General features: G+C 44.9%; 1 protein-coding gene across 3 annotated transcripts in view; it reads left to right on the top strand.

Annotated features, from left to right (window-relative positions):
- The window catches only part of LOC147453381 (chaperone protein dnaJ 15-like), a 110107-nt gene that overhangs the window by 73763 nt on the left and 15286 nt on the right, over positions 1–21058 (top strand). For 2 of the 3 annotated variants that reach the window (XM_086515577.1, XM_086515576.1), the window contains 4 exons: positions 4065–4154; positions 4271–4379; positions 4475–4623; positions 4711–4764. In XM_086515577.1, coding sequence (XP_086371703.1) covers positions 4065–4154; positions 4271–4379; positions 4475–4623; positions 4711–4764 — 402 coding nt within the window. Of the gene's footprint in view, positions 1–3611; positions 3759–4064; positions 4155–4270; positions 4380–4474; positions 4624–4710; positions 4765–21058 lie in introns of all 3 variants that reach the window. The other variant, XM_086515574.1, reaches the window with a different exon arrangement.

Here is a 21058-nt window from a genome sequence, read left to right as displayed (position 1 = left end):
GTACGAGCACTCTGAAAATCGCTGGACAGCAGCGTTTTCATCACCTTGCAGTTGTGTTTTTGGGTGGACAGCAAGCACTTGGCTTGTATTTTTCACAGAGGATGAAGTTACCTCCTGCCAGGACACCAGCCGATGGTGGTCCGTGCGGTCTCTCTGACTGCTGCAGTACACGGTATCTTTGACATCGGCTTGATCATCTATGGGCGTACAATCCTTGGGAGATCCATTCATTCCAGCCATCATTCGGCGGTCGCGCACTCCAGAGGGGGTGATGACTTGTGGTTTGCTATGGACACACCTATGCACTTATCAGAGGAGTTCACACGAGATATGGCCATGCTCATGGCATATGGGATTCCAACATTCTCAGAGAAGACACCACCATCTTGGGTGGACAAACACTTATCACATGACCTCGACACGTCAGATCACTTGCTTACACAGGAGCATCTACATGGACTTAGAGAGAGGATCTTGGATCTCTTCTTGGACATGTTCATTGCTTGGATCTACAGATTGGAGTGGGACTTTAGTGCTTTGGACTCTCTTGGAGAGTTTACCCGCGAGATGCGGGAGATCAGGCATTACGCGACTGCATTCGGAGTCACCTGGAGCTTGGCTTGGATGGTAGTGCAGTTGCTCTTCTACGCTCCTGATCATTTGGATTGCTACCTTGAGAGTTGCTTACACTCACCCTCAGTAACCTTATAGCAGACTTATCCCCCGACTTGGCCAATAGGCCACTCCCATCTCATTCACATCGAGAGCCACACGGAGTTGCGGTTTGGTGGCGTTGCTGGCGCGGATTCTGTTCTAGTTGACACGAGAGGATTGGAGGCAAGAGATTCAAGCAAGACGCGTTGATAGATTGGTATGGCCTTTCCTCTTCTCAGAAGATATGGACAACACAGATTGCTCAATCTGGTTTCCCTACCTCTATAGGATGATTACGGTGCAGACAACTTGGTCTGACCACACCTCTTCTCAGAGGCCCTTCACATCGTAGACTGTTGAGTCTGGCTTTCCCCTCATCTTGGATTACCCTACCAACTGACAGGACACCATCCGATGGTGGTCCGTGCAGTCTCTCAATGTCTGCTGCAGCTTACAGTAGCTTCTACAGTGTAGACTGTTTAGTCTGGCTTTCCTTGTTCAGAGGGAGTTTACGGTGCAGATTGCTACATCTAGCCTTCGTGGAGTTTTACACAGCTTAGCCACCTGGCCACACTGGGTTACAGGTTCATGCATTGACAGGCTTCCGGTCATTCTCATTACGATTCCTGGGCTTCCCCATGCTTCCCCATTCTCTCCAGACGGTTTGACTACAAACACCATAGATCCTATCGGGCAGGACACTTGAGGTCTATTGGCACTTCTTTCACGACAAGGAGTTGTTTTCACATTCAGTTCGGGACCTTCACGCAGTACCTTCACATTGTATTGGCGGAGTGAAGCAGTTTGCTACACTGCTTGTGACGGCACTTTACCACGGAGATTTCTTGGCGGTTGGGACACCCCAGACTGTTGCAGATATCATAGTAGACATCTTCATCATTTGCCTCACATCTTCGGCTTCATATGGTTTGTTCAGCATCAGGTGTTGAGAGGGGGTGTTAGATTTACACCACTCTGTTGCTTCATAGGTCTAGGGCATACATGTACGGCTAGTATGTCTCCGGGTTGGCCACCCATAGTCTAGGTTGTACTTGGTCCGGCCGCCCGAGTTTGGGGCCGGCCGCCCACTTTCGTCCGGGCGCCTACATATATTTCCATATCTCCCTTTTCTGTTGGGTCGTGGGGATTTTTATCAGGCCTTGCCCTACCTCCCCTTCGGCACCTATTTATGGGGCCAGGGGGGTACCCACTTCCATATCTCTCATCTCACAGAGATCACACATCTGATTGTATTGGGTCTTCTGCTCATGGTAGTCATGGGGGGCTGATCCCCCCCTCTTCACCGTATCCAGCGTCTCTCTCTCTCTCTCTCTCTCTCTCTCTCTCTCTCTCAGATTTCTTCAGTCTGAGTACCACAGAGGCAGAGGGGACACCACCACCACAGAGCTCGGTTCCCACCCATACACACACCAGCGGTACTCTCATTGATCGAGCTATAGAGTTAGGGAGATCGAGATGACCGCGGCTGAGGAGGGGAGCCACGCAGCACCGGCGGAGATTGCGGCAGAGGATCCACAGGATTCTAGCACGACACCCAGAGTGTCGATCAGGATAGGCTTCATGCTACTGCTATATTGTATCATGGTGACACTTATCCCCACTTTGTACCTTTATGGCATGATACCATTGCTCAGCCTACCAGCCACCCATAGGAGTCGGTAGCACTCCTATCAGTTCTTTGTTTGTAGTTTTCTTTGTTTGTACCCAGACTTGGTACTAGACTCATCATTGTAATCAGTTGGTCTCATAGGTCATTTTGGCCTTTTGTAGACGTTAATATATCATTTCATCATTTCATTTCATTTTTTTTTTCTCTCTCTCTCTCTCTCTCTCTCTCTCTCTCTCTCTCTCTCTTCCGCACACGCGCACTCTCACAAGCAACATACCCGAAGATATGAGTTATCTCACTGCTTGGGGCGGAGCTCAGCTTGCTGGTGTGTGCCATCCCTGTTAGTTTAATGCGTTTCAGAACTGCAAGAGTTTTAGACCTCTCTCATAACAAGCTTGAAGGAGTCAATTGCTCCTTTCTGGTTCAAATTGATGTGTGTAACAACTACATCTCTCTCCTAATCCCTTCAGGTGAGTAGCTGAGCATTGCTTCTTCTGCAGGTTTTGAACATAACCCAGGTCTATGTGGTGAACCCCTCCCACCTTGTACCAATGTGCCGAAAGGTAATAAGACATCTCAGAGATACATCAGCGGTGGTGCAGGTCGAGAGTGGCTGCTCCATATAATCGATAGGGACATAAAGTCTAATAACGTGCTACTTGAAGCAAATCTTGACGCTAGAGTGTTTGACTTTGGCATGGCAAGGCTAATAACTGCACTGGACACACATGTGAGTGTGAGCACATTGGTAAGGGCACCTCCAGAGTACTACCAAAGCTCTGGTGCACTTTCAAAAGGGACATGTCCTCATTTGGGGTGATCTTGCTAGAGCTCCTCACTGACCTACAAACGAGAATTTTTTTGAAGATGCAAATCTGCATGGAGGTTGAGTAAGGCAGCTTGTGAATGAGAGGCGTACGTATGAGGCTCTAGATCCATGGCTTCTGCAAGTAGAGCATGGGGACAACCAAAATGAAATCGTGCAGTACTTGCAGATTGCACGTGATTGTGTTCAAGACATTCCTTCCAAGCGACCCGCGATGCCCAGCAGTCTCTATTCCCAAGGGACTTACTGTGACAATGTGATGATCATGGAGGATGCAATCATGCAGGAACTCAAATATACATCCAGGATTCCAATTTGTTGGTGCTTAATTGTTAAAATAAGTGCACAGTGATGAGCATTGCTTCTACTAAAAACTTCGGTGGTTGTAAAAACTTAAGCAGCAATAATTGGTTGAACAAGCTGTCAAATAAGTTTATATGATGAATAATATGTTAATTGGTTTTTAAGCCATCAACTGATTAATATGGTCTACCCATGTAGAGACTTGCAAAACAGAGATCAAAACTCATTGCCATTCTTTTGCGAAATGCTTGGCTTTTGGTAAAGCCTACCAACACATTGAATTATGCATGCTGGTGCATGCTGGGCCCTGGCAACATGATACTTTATCTGGAACCCCATAAAGTGGTATAAACTCTGACGGAGAACACTAAATAGAGATAAGTTTTCTCATCGGCCTTGATTCCTCCAAACACCAACTGATGTGTTGCTTTATCATCTCATAGTCCTTGGTTTGGTTGTCCACCGAGAAGAGCTTTTGTGAGAAAGAAACCTAAGCTCAGTGATTTTTTTTTTGGTAAAGCTAGCTTAGATTGATGTGCCCTTTTCATTGGCGGGCCTCGTGACTTTATCACTTGTTTATTTATAAGCGTACACATAAGATAGTGTGCTCATGTCATACTTGGCTCATTTTTGTCTGTTTCACACTGTCAGGAGGATAGTATGAAGACGGGAAAAGTCACGTCTGCCGGAATGTATTTTTTGAATTTCCAGGTTTATAGGCTAGACCTGAGAATGAATGCGGTAAGCTAGTGGTTTTCCATGAAGCATTCATTGGTCCTTTTGCAAGGAGCTTTTACTGAACACTCTTCAGAGATCAAATTTTCTAAAATCTTTCATTGTTTATGCTTTGAAACTAGTTGGCAATGGCGAAAGATCCTGAAGCAGCCTTTTTCAGAAAGCTTGATGGTCTTCAGCCATGTGAAGTATCAGAGTTGAAAGCTGGGACACACATATTTGCTGTTTATGGTAGGAGGGCACTCTGTCTTGGCTAACTGATTATACTTTTTGGTTGACCAGCATATGCTAGGTACCTTGGTTTAAATCTTGGGGCTCTCTCATAGGTGACAATTTTTTCCAAAATGCAACTTACACAATTGAAGCTATATCAACCGAGTCCTTCAAAGATTCTGCGGAGCAGCTGAGGAATATAGAAACACAGCTGCTTAAAAAGAGAAGCGAATTACGGCAGTTTGAGACCGAGTACAAAGAGGTGAGCTTCTTAAACCCTATTTACTTTTGGATTTGTGGACCTTGTGATCAATAGCATCTGTCTCGTAAATCTTTTGTATATATACAGGTTCTGGCACGCTTTGCAGCCGTTAGCAACAAATTTAAAGAAGAAAAGAGCACGGTATATTTTCTTATTACCACTCTTAAGATCAGACGATACTTTGTCACAAAACTACTTGCACTGACAGCATGGCATGAATCAACTCACAAGGCCTATCACATAGGAATGCCATTATAAAAGCTCTTTGTAAGGTATAAGTATTGGTCCGGTGTGATTTTTGGCTGTGAGAACCATTCAGTGAGAAAATTACTGGGAGAAAGGAAATAAAATACATAAGTTACTAAGATTCCCTCTACTCCCCCCTTTCGCATGCGCCTCCTCTCCCCTCTCCTTGCTGTTGCTCGCGACCTGCACTGCCCATTCTCAAACACCGCGACCATCTCATCCAGGTTTCCATCCCTCCTCCTGCTTGTGCCCCATCCCTCCTACCCGCGGCAGCTCTCTCCCTTTCTCTCACCTGGAGCACCTCTCTCTCTCTCTCTCTCTCTCTCTCTCTCTCTCTCTCTCTCATAGGTCATTTTGGCCTTTTGAAGACGTTAATATAACATTTCATTTCATTTCATTTCATTTCTCTCTCTCTCTCTCTCTCTCTCTCTCTCTCTCTCTCTCTCTCTCTCTCTACGTTTGGTATTGCAGGCCTCTCTCTCTCATGAAGGCCTCGAGAAGCAGTGCAGATTGATGGTCCAAGGCTGGCGCGGGAGGGGAGGAACCTTGAGAGGAGGGACGACAAGGGCGGAGGCAAGAAAGACGCGAGCCTTAGAGAGAGAGAGAGAGAGAGAGAGAGAGAGAGAGAGAGAGAGAGAGAGAGAGAGAGAGACCCAAATTGGGAAAAAAACCTCACCCTCCACGTGCCTTGGCTCCCTCCCCTCTCACTCTCAGCCTTCGACTAAACCTCCAATTCAGAGGGTGTTAATGATGCATTTTTTGAATTTTCTCCAGCTGGTACCCCATACTTGGTCCATTGTAACAGGGGACGCCCATTTTTGGCCTCCCTATTCGAACCAAACCTCCCCCCCCCGCCCAAAAAGAAAGAAAAAAAAAAAACCCAACCACCCGCCCTACACACACACACACACACACACACACACACACACACACACACTGTTTTCTGCACACCATACTTTCATGTGAACCAAGGTCTTGTGTAGAATCACTAATGAAGAATGCCAGCAGGAGCACTTGGCCCTTACTTCACTTGGCAAACGTCCACACCAATGGATAATCAGGTTTAATATCCTAATGCATTTATTAAGTAGTTGTAGAGGATGTTGTTTGATGGTGGAAAGTACAAGTGCCACTACCCACTCCTTACTGTTTGCATGGCGTTATTACTAGTATTATCCACGCAGGGTGACTGCTTTTTTAGATGGCCATGATAATAAAAGTTTTTTGACCATCTGTACTTTGACAACTCGCCTCTTGGTTGATATCCTTGACCAACTCTAAAAGTTGGGCGGTTGTCATGGACAGTGGGAGATACCGACTCTTCAATATGGCTTTGAACTCACTAGCCCGAACCACCTCGGCTAGCTTCTTGTTTTGGTGCAAAGTGTACAGGAAGTGTACTCTGCCCTAAGTACCATTGCCTGCTGCAACCTTTTCTAATACCACTAGCGTCTCACTTACTATTGGGGCCTACTGCTCCCTTTGTATCTCCTTCATCTTCATTTCAGACCGAGCTTGGTGCTTGTCTACTTTATCTTGCCCTGCACTGCTTGCTTTTCCTTTGCCGGAACACCATCAGCAACCAGCGATTTCCTTTGCCATTCTTTTGTTGGCTGAAGCACCAGGACTTGGCTTTCTTCGGCCCAACTGCTACTCCTTCCTTGACCCTTTTGGCTACCTGTTCCTGTGCTATTCGTTGCTCAGCCCTCTTTGCTGCATCCGAACTAGCCGTGCTAGCCTCGGGTAACAACAGTTTACCTTCTGTTACTGCTCTACTTCGCGTTAATGCTAATATGGGCAAGGGAGGGCCTGGATCATCCAGTTCCACTATGGACATTGCATTTATCCCTGCCGGGGGATTGGTGCTATTTTCGGGTGGTTGTTGCGCTGTTCCGGTAATTGCAGCCTGCCTGGCTGGTGCGTGCTCAGGCAGCATCGGACAGTCATTGATCACGTGATTCGGGTCATTGTAGTAGTAACACCTCAGGTTTGCCTGCCGCCGCCATTGTGACCTCAACTGTTGCCAAAGAAAGCCCTTGTCGTATCCTCACCGCCTCAGCCTTCGCCAGGTGGTTCTCGACAATGGGAGCTTGCATTGTGGGCTTGGCAGCAGCTGCAACCGGCTGATGCTGATGCATGCAGCCTTGATTTCACTCTTAAGGCAAATATCGTTGCACACTCCGAGGAGTAAGATACTTTTGTGCCGGCACTTGGGGCATGGTTTGTTGGGCATAAATTGTTGGCTGTTGAGGTTGCACGGCTGGTGTGTAGATAGGAGTTTTCTGAATTGAAGCTTGCGGAGTTGACGGACTAGGGCATGGGCCATACCCTGGCACCGAGAGCTCGGAACTACCCATTCTTCGGCTTTGACCATTGTATGCACAGACCTCGGTCTCATGCATGTTGTTGTGGCAAATGTCGCACCATGGACTCTTATCTGGGCACTCCAATTCCACACGTCCTTCTCTTGTGCAGTGACCACACGAGATGCCAGTCCAAAAGCCTGAAAAGACAAACGGAACGCTTGCGCCCTCTGTCCCCTATGGCTACGCTGCCCACTCCTCTCTGAGCCTTTGGACCGGTTGTACTTGGGAAAGGCCACAATGTCGTTTGCGAATTGCTTCCTTTTGCATATTGTGGAGCAAAAGCTCCCTCACTGCTTGTTGAAGGACCACTTTCTTGGACATGGGTGCATGTCATAGAAATGGAAGCGTGCACTTAATACTTTAAGATAATTTACTAAATCACGTAGGAATTCTGCACGATATAGAAAGTAACACAGAAAAACTACACAACACTAGGGACCAGAAGATGGCCCCCCCCCGAAGGAGATTCTCTGAAATGTTACAAGCACGAGAATCCGAAACAGTATTCACTGTTCATGTCCCAACACTTTGCTGATGCATAGATTCATAAGCCTATCGGTTGAAATTGTCATACCTTGTAGCCGAGGACAACTATGTCTGCTTCGTACTGGAATCTTCTGGGCGGAAGAAGTTTCTACTGATATCTGCTTGCGTAGGGATGCCCACACGAGTTCTCCTTGGTGCAAGTCTTCTTCTGGAATGCGTTAAGAGTGCTGAATTTTTTGTGAGCAGCCGATACTACGCTTGTCTAAGTGAGGCTATTCCCTGCAGGGACTTTTGGCTGCACTTTACCTTCGCTGCGCGCTTCGCAGCCTCTATACGGCTTTCATGGACGCCCAGACTTTAGTTGGTTCTCCCGATGGTGTATAATCTGTCACAAAGTGATGACGTGGCGGACAGCAGAAACCCTAAAATTCCTGCAAACCCTAATTTTTGCCAAAAACCCTAAATTCCGGAAATCGCGGAGGCGGATTATTAAATTTTTTTTTTTTTTTTTTTTGGAAAATGATGAGCGACGCGAATTTTGCTGTTGTTTTTTTTTATAAAAAAAAAAGAGAAAAGACTCTCAAGAGAGAGAGAGAACTGATGCTTTTGATTTTAAAAGCTTTTGGGGCTCTGCTTTTGGGCATCCCTTGTAACCTTTAAATTAGTGGTGAGGGCCTCACTTCTCAGAGCATCTGGACGCAGAGTCTGAGAGTGAAACCCTAACCGCTCTCTTGTACTTTGATGATTTGATTAATACAAAAAGAAATACCGAAAGGGGCGCCAGTCTTTGGGGCCAATATCTCTAGGCACGGAACTCCGCCGGGCCAGTGCAAATCTATTGTGATCTGTGAATTGTTTTGAAGTGGTTATTTGGTGCTGTCGCGGTTGATTCTTGACTTGGAGTGTCCAAGTTTGTTACAGTGGTATCAGAGCACGGCCGATTTCTCTTCTACGGGAAATCCGATCCCCGAATTTTTTTTCCGCGGCACCTATGGCTTCAGGCAATGATCAGTCGACTCCCTCTGCATCTGGAGATGCGGGCTGGGATCACAACGAAGATTCAGACAGAGAGTATGGCCCGCCTCGGCCTACTCAGGCGGAGCAAACAGAGATGGAGCGTCGTCAATTGATTGGCGATGCAACAAAGATGATGCTCAATTTTGCCAAGGACCCGACGATGGTAAAATATATGAACCAGACCTCTTTGAAAGAGGTACAGATGGAGTGGCAGAGAACCACAACACCACTCCCGAAACCCGCTCTCAAGAAACCTTCTACCTCCAAGAAATATACAGAGAAGGAACTGGAGAACGTGGTTGATGCACGGATTGCTCAGCTTTTCGACGTGCAAAAGAAAGGCAAAAAGCACGGCAAAAAGCACGGCAAAAAGCAGAACAAAGGTACTGACTTCCCGGGATATTTGGGTCGTCAGTCGACATTCGACAAAGCAAAGAAACGGAAGAAGCGTGTTCGATTTGAAGGAGTACCCAGTTCTTCTTCTTCTTCTTCTGACAGTTCTTCTAGCTCCTCGGATTAGAGCGAAGAAGACAGAAAAAAAGCAAAAAGCGAAGCAAGACACAAAGCTTCGGAACGGGCAAGAAAAAGGCAAAGAAGGCTACATCTCGCCCAGAGACTGACAGTTCTACTGAGGACTCGTCTACAGACAGCTCAGATTCCGATGACGGGAAAGTTTTATGCGAACAAGAAGAATTTTTACAAAGCCAACTAGTATGACTTTCTCGAAGATAACAACAAGAAAGTCCGAGAGTTTAAGGAAGGTGGCCACTCGATCAAGTTTGATACTTTTCAGGATACTCAGATGCTTCGAAGGCTTTGTCTTTTATACAGCAGTTTGACATCGCTTTCGCGGGAGGACGCTATTCAGAGCACTCCAAGATTCGGAGAGCTGCCTCTTACTCTGAGGGGAATGCTCGTACTTGGTGGTCCACGCTTCTATTAAGCAAGACTGTGCCAGTTACATGGCTGAAATTCAAGAGGCTTTTTATTTCTTCTTGGTTGACTCAAGAGTTTGAGCGAGATATACGAGCTGCTTGGAACCATCTCCGGATGACCAAGAGCGATACAGTGAATTCTTATTGTGAAAGATTCTGGAGCTCTTTTCTACCCGCCTCTTCATTCAAGAAGATCTCGTTCAGAGAACAAATTGAGCGGTTTACCTTGGGTCTACCTACAGAGATCCGAGATCACTGCTTGGAACAGAAGTCAGCTTCTATTCAGGAGTTGATGAGTCATGCGAAGCGGGGCTTTGCCATTCACTCTGGCAGTCTGACCTACCCCACAGATGAGGCCATGACACAACGAGCCAAACAGACTTCTGGGAATGAAAGTAGAATGAAAAAGAGCAACCCAGAGAAAAAAAAAGGATGCACGACCCAAGCTTACTCCTGAGGAGAGAGCTCGCTTCATCAGAGAGGGGAAGTGCTTTGGATGCGGGAAACATGGACATATTTCCGCAAAGTGCCCTGATAAGGCACAGAAAGAACAGAATGATAAAGACGACGACAGGTCTGAGAGTTCGAGAACAGCTGAGGAATGTGGCAGAAAAGGCAGATAGAAAAGCAGAACTGGTACCACATGGCGTGGGACTTGCACCGAATCAAATGAATGAAAGTACAAACTTTGCCGTTTTTTTTTTGGGGCAAAGTGAAGGATCAAGAAGCTCTTTTGAAGGAGCCAAGGCCAACTTCTTTTCACTTGGAATTGGCACCTCGATTTGGAACTGCGCCCGACAGACTGACGCCACTGGCGGAGGTAGTTCGACTGGCACCCGGATGGGATGTTGCCATTACACCGAGCATTGGCAAACTTCGTTTGCAATGACAGGGGTGTTCAGGGCACGTGAGTGACGTTCTACTCGGGATCCCTTGGTACCACAAGAACTACGCCGTGGTTGACTACCGGGCCGAGAAAGCGACTTTGATAAATGAAGGGCTTAGAGATTGTACTTGATGAACTTCAGTTTTCTTACTCATTCTTTTGGGAGAACTGAACCATGGATAAAAGTTGAATATGTTTTGACCTGAAGAAAAGAACGCCAAGATTTTTTTCTCCACGCTCATGCCGATTGCTTTTGAGAGGGCCTGAAGATCATACCATTGATCTGATACCTGGAAGCACACCACCGAATCGGCCACCTTATTGTGTGAGCCGAGTACAGAATGAAAAGATTATGAACTCAGTGAAAGACCTCTTGGAAAAGGGTCTTGTCCAGCCTAGTACTTCACCGTATTGCTCTCCAGTGTTGTTGGTTTTGAAGAAAGACGGATCTTGGAGAATGTGTATCGATTATAGCACTCTCAACGAAATCACCATCAAGAACAGATTTCCGATTCCTAGGATCGATGATATACTCGACAGGTTACAGGGATCCTCGTGCTTTAGCAGGATTGACTTGAAGAGTGGATATCATCAGATCAGGATAGCACCAGGAGATGTCTACAAGACAGCTTTTCGGACGACTGTTGGGTTATTTGAGTTTTTGGTGATGCCTTTTGGCTTAACCAATGCTCCTGCGACATTTAACCGGATGATGGACAGGATTTTTCGAGAGTACAGACTATTTGTTGGCACTTTCTTTGACGACATCATTGTTTTCTCCAAGAATGAGGCAGAACACAGAGATCATCTGCTTCAAGTCTTTCAGGCAATTACGAGATCACACGTTAGTGATTAATGCTAAGAAAAGTGAATTTTTCCTACTAGAGATACACTTTTTGGGACACATTGTGTCAGCAGCAGGAGTGCGAATGGACCCGGCCAAGATAGAGACTATCCGTGATTGGCCCGATTTGAGGAATGTCCATGAAGTTAGAAGCTTCTTGGGACTATGTTCATACTACAGGCGGTTCATACGAAAGTTTGCAGAGGTTGCTTCCCCTTTGCATATCTTGACACAGAAAGGAGTACCTTTTTCGTGGGGACCCACAGAGGTGACTGCCTTTCAGACATTGAAAGAGAAATTGACTACGGGACCTATTTTGACTTTGCCGGACTTGCAGAAGTCATTCGAAGTATATTGTGATGCTTGTGGTCGTAGTCTGGGTGCGGTCTTGATGCAAGAAGGCCATGTCATAGCTTACGAGAGCCGTTTGTTCTCTAGGCCGGAGATGACAACACAGATCTATGGAAAAGAGCTTTTGGCGGTTATCCACGCTCTTACTCAGTGGCGGCATTACCTACTCGGAGCGGATTTTACTGTCTTTACAGACCATCAGAGTTTGCGCTACTTCTTGTCACAGAAGCAGCTTTCGGAAAAGCAGATGCGGTGGGTGAACATCTTGTCACAATTCCACTTCCAGATTGTCCATGTGCAGGGACAGAAGAATGTGGTGGCAGATGCTTTGTCTCGGAAACCGTTGGTTCTGGCTATTTCCGCGATACATCATAGGAGCTTCGAGGATATGGTCGATCAGTATGCCACAGATACAGGTTTTGCAGATATGTTCACACGGATACGGGATGGGGAGACAGTAGCTGGATACTCCCTTCGGGAAGGCTACTTGATGAAAAAGACTATGTTGTGCGTTACACAGCCGTTGAGGGAAAAGGTTATGACTGATTGCCACTGTCCACCTTTTACGGGTCACCGCGGCATTGCTACCACCATGAAAGGGGTAGAGAGATATTTCTTTTGGCGGAGACTGAAGAAGGATGTGGAAGAGTTTGTGCGCAGTTGCTTGGTATGCCAGAAGGTCAAGTTTGACAGGCATAAGGCACAGGGATTGTTACAGCCTTTACCCATACCCACCCGCCCCTGGGAAAATATTGAAATGGATTTCACTTTTTTTGATCTCCCGAGAATACAGAATGATCACGATGATTTTCCGATTACATGGCACGTCTGAGACGATTGTCTTCGACAGAGACCCCAGATTTATGAGTTTGTTTTGGAAGGCAATTTGGGAGAACATTGGCACGCGGTTGCAGTTCTCGTCATCGTTCCACTTGCAGACTGACGGGCAATCTGAGATTGCCAATTCAGTGATTTTAGATTTATTGAAGTCTTGTATCTCGCATCAGAAGACTCAATGGGAAAAGAACTTACCTTTGGTGGAATTTGCCTACAATAACACGATACACTCTTCGACGGGGAAGACGCCATGAGAGATTGTTGAAACTGCTGCGAAGGTTCCATCCTTCCAGAGCACGAAAGATTAGAAATTTGAAGCGGATGAATATTCGCGAGATTTGGATACGGCTTTTGCCAAGGTTCGCGAGACTTTACAGAAGTCTCAAGAACGACAGAAAAAGGCAGCGGATCGCCAGCGTCGCGACTGGAAACTGAAGGAGGATGATTGGGTGCTCTTACTTTTGAGAAGGCACTCCTAAGAAAGAAACAGGGAAAGGAGAGGCTTTTCCCAAAGCTTAGTATGTGATACTACGGACCTTTCCAGATTACTGACAAGATAAATGATGTCTCCTTCCGATTGGACCTGCCAGATACTTGGAGGATTCATAATGCACTGCATGTGAGTCTCTTGAACCCTGTTAAGGGTGATGTGCCTGATGATGGGGAGCCTGATGAGCAACCCGAAGTGGAAGAAAACGAGGAGATCCTTGTTCCTGAACAGATTTTGGCACATAATGATACGAAGAAAGGTAAAGTCCGAAGGCGGTTCTTGGTTAAGTTCAAGAACTTTCCTGCATTTGATGCGAAGTGGATGGAGGAGGAGGACCTAGCAGATACTCCTCGGATTGTGAAACTTTACCTCGATGTTTTGGTTTAGCATAGTCTACTCCAAACGGAACCCAGAAACTCAGCTTGGCCGAAGATCTGGTGCAGTGGGATGCACAAGAGGGGAGTCGCTCCACTCCTTTGTCAACAGATGCCTCGATTTTGATACTAAAGTCACTGATGTCTCTTTGAGCTTCAGGGATACTGAGAGCTGACAGTATTTTGCTGGATGACTTTATGAAATGGAATTCCTGATTATGATACTGATTTGTTCTTGACTTCTTGTGAGTGCAGGAACTGATAGCCGAAATGACTGCAGCATTTTGGTCTGATTGATCTCGAATAGACATGGTTGCAATAGGGGTTAGTCAATCGGACATCGTTGAGGTCCCGATTGGACCTAGATGTGATTGCTAGCTACATTGCCGATAAATCATGGTCTAAGATCCGAATGAATGTTGAATGTCATGTGATGTCCTGTGATGTCTGGTGATGTCCTGTGATGTTGTGTGATGTGACTGTCGATTTTGTACATGTGCTAGATGTGTGTTCCTAGTACGTAGGTACTAACAGTCAGTGTCTGCTAAGACGGTTTATGGCTTTTGTCGGTTTTGCAGGCGTAATCGCGGTCGATTACAATGCTTTCAAGAGGGGGGTATGTCACAAAGTGATGACGTGGCGGACAACAGAAACCCTAATTTCTGCCAGAAACCCTAAAATTCCTGCAAACCCTAATTTTTGCCAAAAACCCTAAATTCCGGAAATCGCGGAGGCGGATTATTATTATTATTATTATTTTTTTTTTGGGAAAATGATGAGCGACGCGAATTTTGCTGTTGTTTTTTTTTATAAAAAAAAAAGAGAAAAGACTCTCAAGAGAGAGAGAGAACTGATGCTTTTGATTTTAAAAGCTTTTGGGGCTCTGCTTTTGGGCATCCCTTGTAACCTTTAAATTAGTGGTGAGGGCCTCACTTCTCAGAGCATCTGGACGCAGAGTCTGAGAGTGAAACCCTAACCGCTCTCTTGTACTTTGATGATTGATTAATACAAAAAGAAATACCGAAAGGGGCGCCAGTCTTTGGGGCCAATATCTCTAGGCACGGAACTCCGCCGGGCCAGTGCAAATCTATTGTGATCTGTGAATTGTTTTGAAGTGGTTATTTGGTGCTGTCGCGGTTGATTCTTGACTTGGAGTGTCCAAGTTTGTTACATAATCTGCTTTGGAAGAAGTATTTCCTGAGTTTCATCCACCTTAGGGGGATGCTCTGTAACTGATCCTGCAGGAGGTTCGCCAACGAAAGCTCGTAGAAGGCTCATGTGAAAAGCATGAAGGATTCTCCAAGTTTTTGGAAGAACCAATCTAAATGCCACGTCATTTATCTGTTATGTAATCTTCAACTGGCCATAATATCTGTTGGAAAGTTTTACAAATATTCCTTTTTGATTGGCTTACTTCTTAAGTCGTGCTTTATCAAACTTGAGAAGAACAAATTGTCCTTCAATTAGCTTGAGATCACGACGATGTCTATCCGTTGCTTTCACATGTTTTTCTTGAGATCTAAGGATTTTTGTGTTTCACTTGCGTGTAAGCCGTATCAAGGTCTCAAACATTTCATTAATTGCGAATATCTTATCCTTTGTGAGAAGGATTGGGGGAAGATGTGGTTTGCCATAAATAACCTCAAAAGGAGCTTCTCTTGTAGAGGAATGTACAATGTTATTATAGGCAATTCTGCTAGAGGTAGATACTTCTCCCATTCTCGTTGGTTATATGAGACATAGCAGTTTAAAATGTCTAGGACTGTGGAGTTAGCGATTTCGCTTTTTCCATCTGTGCGAGGATGATAAGCCAAAGAAAAATTCAGCTTAGTTCCTAAGTTTGTAAAAAGTGCTCGCCGAAATTATAAGTCATTCGTGGGTTGCGATTACTTCTAATCGTTTTCGGCATGCCATGATGCTTAAAAATCTAGGCAAGAAAGATCTTGGCCATGTGATCAGCTTTGATGGTCTATCTTACTGGAATGAAATGAGCTTGCTTATTGAATTTGTCTATGATAGCCGGATTGCATCATTTCCATTTGGAGTTCATGGCAAATCCATTCTAAAATCCATGGCAATACTTTCCCAGGGTACTAGAGGTACCGGTAGGGGCTGAAGTAACCCAGGAGTTTTATGGCGATCATACTTAGTTTTTTTAGCATGGTACACATTCTTTGACATATTATCTTTGTCAGCTTGTAGTGTTGGCCAATAAAAATACTTTTCTGAGGCTTTTGTTGTGGACATTATACCTTTGTGTCCAGCGTAAGGAGAAGCTTGTGCTTCATACTAACCTTTGTTCTAAGTGGACGCTCCACACAAAGAGCCTTATGAAAATAAAGGTAGCCATACCAGTTTGTAGTTGCCAGATTTCACCGAAATTAGAGTCGTCCGGATACATCTCGGGTAGAGATTCAAACTCTTGATGATGCATACTCGTTATGCATTTACTTGAGGCCGTCGAGAAAGGGCATCTGCAACTTCATTCTTGCATGTGTGTAATATGTGAAAGTGAGGAAATTGGCCCACCACATCTGTTTTTCAGACAACTTGCGTTGAGAGAGAAAGGATCAAAGACTTTGATGATCCATAATGATCGTAAAATTTGCTCCTAGAAGGTAGTGCTTCCAGATCGATAGCGAGCATGGATAACTGATATGAGTTCCTTCTCATAGATAGAAGCATGAAGCTCGCATCACAAAGTGGCCTTCTTGATTTAGAAATGAACCAATGCAATCGCTTGAAGCATCACAATGTACTTCGAATGGTTTTCGGAGATCAGATACAACGAGGATTAGTCCATGGGTGATAAGGTAGTTCAGCTTTTCAAAAGCTTCCTTTTGCTTAGTCCCCCATGTAATGGATATTTTTTTCTTTGTAAGATTGCTAAGAGGTGCAACAACATGTGCAAAATGGCGAATAAAGCATCTGTAATAGGAACAAAGGCTAAGGAAACTTCGGACATCATGAACCAAAGCAGAATGAGGCCAATGTGAAATAGCTTGAACCTTTGCTGGGTCCATGCGTACTTGATTATGGGAGACAATGTGTCCCAGATAGTGAATCTCTGTAAGGAAAAATTCACTCTTTTTAAAGTTTATGTTGCTGCAATTCTTCGAACTTAGTTTGTAGATGTCGTTTGTGTTCTTCCTTTGTGTGAGAAAAGACTGAAATGTCGTTGAAAAAAATTCTTGTGAATTGTCGATGAGGTAGAAAGATTCGATCCATCATTCGAGTGAAAGTTATTGGAGCGTTAGTAAAGCCGAAAGGCATTACTAGAAACTCGTACAATTCGAAAGTTGTGCAGAATGCAGTGTTATGTATATCTTTTGGAGCAATACGAATCCGATGGTAGCCGCTCTTGAGATCTATACGGCTAAAAATTGTGCCTCTTGTAGCTTGTATCATCGATTCGAGGAATCGAAAATCTATTCTTAATCGTAATCTTATTGAGAGAACGATAATCAATGCACATTCGGAAAGTGTCATCTTTCTTCTGAACAAGCAGTATTGGTAAACAATAAGGAGAAATACTAGTTCAAATAATACTCTTCTCGAGAAGTTCATTTACTTGTCTAAGGATTTCTTGTTGTAGTAATAGGCTAACTCTGTAAGGCGGTTGATTTGGGGGTGAACCGCTCGGAATTAGATCGATTCGACGATCTTCCCGTCTTTCAGGAGGTAATTTATCTTGGAGAGTGTCAGTAAAGCAATGCTAATACTGATCAAGAAAAGTTAACCAATCTTTATCTAAATTCGACAAGATATTTTTACCACTCATCTCTCTATCTTTGACAAAAAATCAAGTAAGCAGAAAGACACTTTTTCATTTCTTTTTTAACAGTGATGTGATTGACCATGGGTATAGGCATTTGCATCTACATCATATTGCTGCGCTTTGAAAGAAAAGGACAGTTTCTTATTTACATAATCTAGGAGAGAATGAATTTCGTAATGCCAAGGCATTCCCAAAACAACATTTCATCCTTGTATTGGGGCTACTAGGAAAGACTCTCGATCAGAGTATTTTCTGATCTTCAGATTCAATTGTCCTTGGATAGAAGTGGGTAGGATGAATTTCGTAATGCCAAGGCATTCCCAAAATAACATCGCATCCTTGTATTGGGGCTACTAGGAAAGACTCTCGATCAGAGTATTTTCTGATCTTCAGATTTAGTTGTCCTTGGATAGAAGTGGGCTTCGTAGTCAATCTTTCAAAGGCTTATCTTGAATTGATTGGAGTTCCCAATCTCTCGGGAGTGAATCCAAGAGATCTTGAGGTATCCAATGAAATGAAATTGTCGGTGGAGCCTGGATTAAAAAAGATCCATATTCTCCGCCCATTCAAACTACCCCACCTCGTCAAGAGCTGCCTTTTTCCTTTCTCCTTCCTGGTGTTGGCTTGTACATTAGGTACTGAATTTGATGCAAGAGGATGAGAATTTTTCTTAAGCTATGGGCAATCTGTTTCCTATGGCCTTTCTTTCCACAATAGAAACATTTCCCTCTTTCATGTGGGCCTTCAACTGAGAGGGAGTGAGGAATTTGCTTTTCTTTGCTCCCTCTGGCTTCTTTTCTGAGCCTTTGGGATGATGTGAAGGCCGCTTGCTTGTGGAGGTTTCTGAGAGCCTTCTACTTTGCGTGGAAGGTGCTAACCTCCTGCTTACGAGGAGCTCCTTTCGAATGCAAGCTACCTGCTACTAGGGTGGATTGCATTATAATTTGAAGAGTGTTTCGATTTACAACTTCATGCTTTTCCGAAGTACTGGCTGGAGTCCAACTTCGAAGTTGCGCAACTTCTCTTCATCAGAAACTTTCATAAAGGGAGTGACCTTGAGGAGGACCTTCCAAAATTTGTCGATGTAGTCAGACAAAGCTTCATTCTCTCTGTGGGAGAGCCAATCCCATTCTTTCTTCACATGGGTGTCGATGTTGGGGGAAGGAACTGAGCATAAAACTCCTTTTTGAACTCTTCCCAGTCTTTGGGTTTGTGTTTTTCCATAATTGTGGTAAGCCACAAGGTGCTAGCTGTATCTTTTAGATACATGCTAACATGGCGTAGTTTCGAGTGTTCTGAGAAATTGCCTTCCGCAAAGGCCACATCGAATTGCCGAATGAAAGCAAGAGCCTTTGTAACAACTCTCCTTCCGTTATAGCATTCGAATTTGACGTCTTTATCTCGAGATTTGAACGTCTTTTTCTTCTTCTTGTGATGTCGAGACCGCTTCTTGGAGATGGCTTTGGACTCTTTGTACACTGGAATTCTGTGTTGACTCTTCCTTTGATCCTCGTCTTGCTTTTTTGTTTGATCTACAACCTCGTATGGAGGCAACTGAAGTTCCTCATTAGGAATGATATTATCCATGTTCTTCATAAAAGAGTTGGTTGGCGAGTAATTCGGCGAAGGGATTGATTCTTCTTCGTGCTGTCGGGAAGTTCCCACTGTAGGATCCCTCCGAGGCTGTGTTGGAGCCCCAGTCTTAGGTATTCCCCGAGTTGGCGCTGGGGGTTCTGAGGTGGCTCTTTCACCATCTTTGCTTTCCCTTTTTCAAGCACTTTCTGCATTTCTGGCCGAGCAAGAGCGGCTTGCAATTCTGTCGTCTGTTGCCTGAGCTGCTCGAGCTCTTCTGCTTGTCCTGTCACGATAGGTATTTTTATCAAGGACCGTCCCTCCTTAAGAAAGGAAATGATAGGACTTGCGCTCTGATACCACTGTCACAGAAATGGAAGCGTGCACTTAATACTTTAAGTTAATTTATTGTTTCACGCAGGAATTCTGCACGATATAATAAGTTGAAAGTAATGCAAAAAAAAAAAACGACACAACACTAGAGACCAAAAGTTGGGCTGCCCCTCCTCCCCCCCCCCCGAAGGAAATTTGTATTATTCTCTTAAATTTCACAAGCCCGATAACCCGAAACAGTATTCACTGTTCATGTCCCAAACACTTTTCTGATGCATAAAAATGCATAGATTCATAGGCATATCGGCTGAAATTCATCATACTTGTAGCCGAGGACGGCTATGTCTGCTTCGTACTGGAATCTTCTAGGCGGAAGAAGTTCCTACTGATATTTGCTCGTGTAGGGGATGCCCACACAAGCTCTCCTTGGCTGAAATCTACTTCTGGAATGCATCAGAGGCCAAACGTACTGGAATATGTTGCAAAGATATGAACCAAGCAAATCCTTGTACTCCAAGAAAAAGCTGGGAGTCAACCCCAAGGTAGGATCAAAACGTACATACGGATCTGTTCCGTACCGTACGGGTGTATGGTATGATCTGTACAAGGCACTTTTTAAAATTTTTCTTTTTGGAAGATAAGCGTGGTTGAGGGTTTTTGATGCATTTTTGCTGACTTATGGGCGACCAAACCATTTCTCATTTGAGTTTTAATATGCATGTTCAATCATCAATGTCGTCTAAACTTTGAAGTCTCTTGCAGTAGTTACACAGTATGTGGTTGTCTTGTAAAACATGTCTTAAAATGTCTCTAAAAGTTGTTGCCCTCTCTTGTTTTTTTATCAGAAATGTCCTAGAAAGTTTGGTAAATTGAGTTTTTTTTACAAGAGTACGTATTTTTGCGTACATAAATTTTTTTTCTGTACGAAACACGTACAATACGTACATATACGCCACGTACAATACGTTTGATACCACCTTGGTCTGCACAGAGTGCCATGTTAGCAAGCATCGTCCCTTGGACAGCTACCTCGGGGGAGTGCTCTGAGGGCCTCATGGAACTCCTCTAGTTTGCAGGGGAAGCTCAAGTCTCTGGCGCATCTCCTCACTAACAAGGGAAGGCAGTTGTGCCCAAACCTACTCCTTGCATGCATCTTGGCGCTCTGACCGAGGCTCAGTTGACAACAAATCACGTTAAAAGTCAGTAGCAACTGCACACATATTCTCAGGCTCTGAAGCAACTGATCTGTCGGGTCTCCTCAACTGACTAACACTGGTCTGCGCATGGCATGGCCCCACTGTCTCAAAAAACTCCCTAGTAACTTTGTCACCCACCAAGGTCCACTGAGATGCCTGTCGATGAAAGGCAAACTCATGATGCCGCTCCTCAGTGCCAGCCAACTCCTGTCTAGCCTGCTGCATCTGCTCCTCCAACCAAGGATTGTTTGGATGCTGCTCTTGCATCCTCTGCAAGGAAACAATGCCCCGTCCAAGACGCTTCTCCTCCTCTCGGGCTGCAGCCAAGCGAGCTGCAGACTCCCGAAAGAAGAAACAACTAAGCTCTGCGAGTCGAGAGGCGACTCTACCGACAGGGGTATCCAGCGTTTCCAACTTCTTTGTCCAAAGTGCCTCCACCCGCTCTCTGATACCATATACATGTCGTAGTGATGTGTGTGAACACACTTGGGATCGCCGGGGCATTTTTTTCCCTCAACTAGGAGGTTTTTTCCCCCGTGCATTCTATATACGCCCATTCATTCTAGGGGTATCTATCTTTCCATTGCACACTAAGTAATACACTCTCTGTTGTGTGCCTTGAGCTTCCTTCGTCTTCTCCAAGCTGTGTGTGTTTTCCTACAAACCTAATTTCAACACTCTCTAGTCCATGCCAGGATGCAAACAGATCCCCCCATGTCACAAA

The sequence above is a fragment of the Adiantum capillus-veneris genome, chromosome 7, assembly GCF_014529385.1.
Source record: "Adiantum capillus-veneris isolate H3 chromosome 7, ASM1452938v2, whole genome shotgun sequence".
NCBI lineage: Eukaryota > Viridiplantae > Streptophyta > Polypodiopsida > Polypodiales > Pteridaceae > Adiantum > Adiantum capillus-veneris.
The sequence above is the reverse complement of the archived record's forward strand: the minus strand, read 5'-3'. Positions and strand labels throughout refer to the sequence as shown.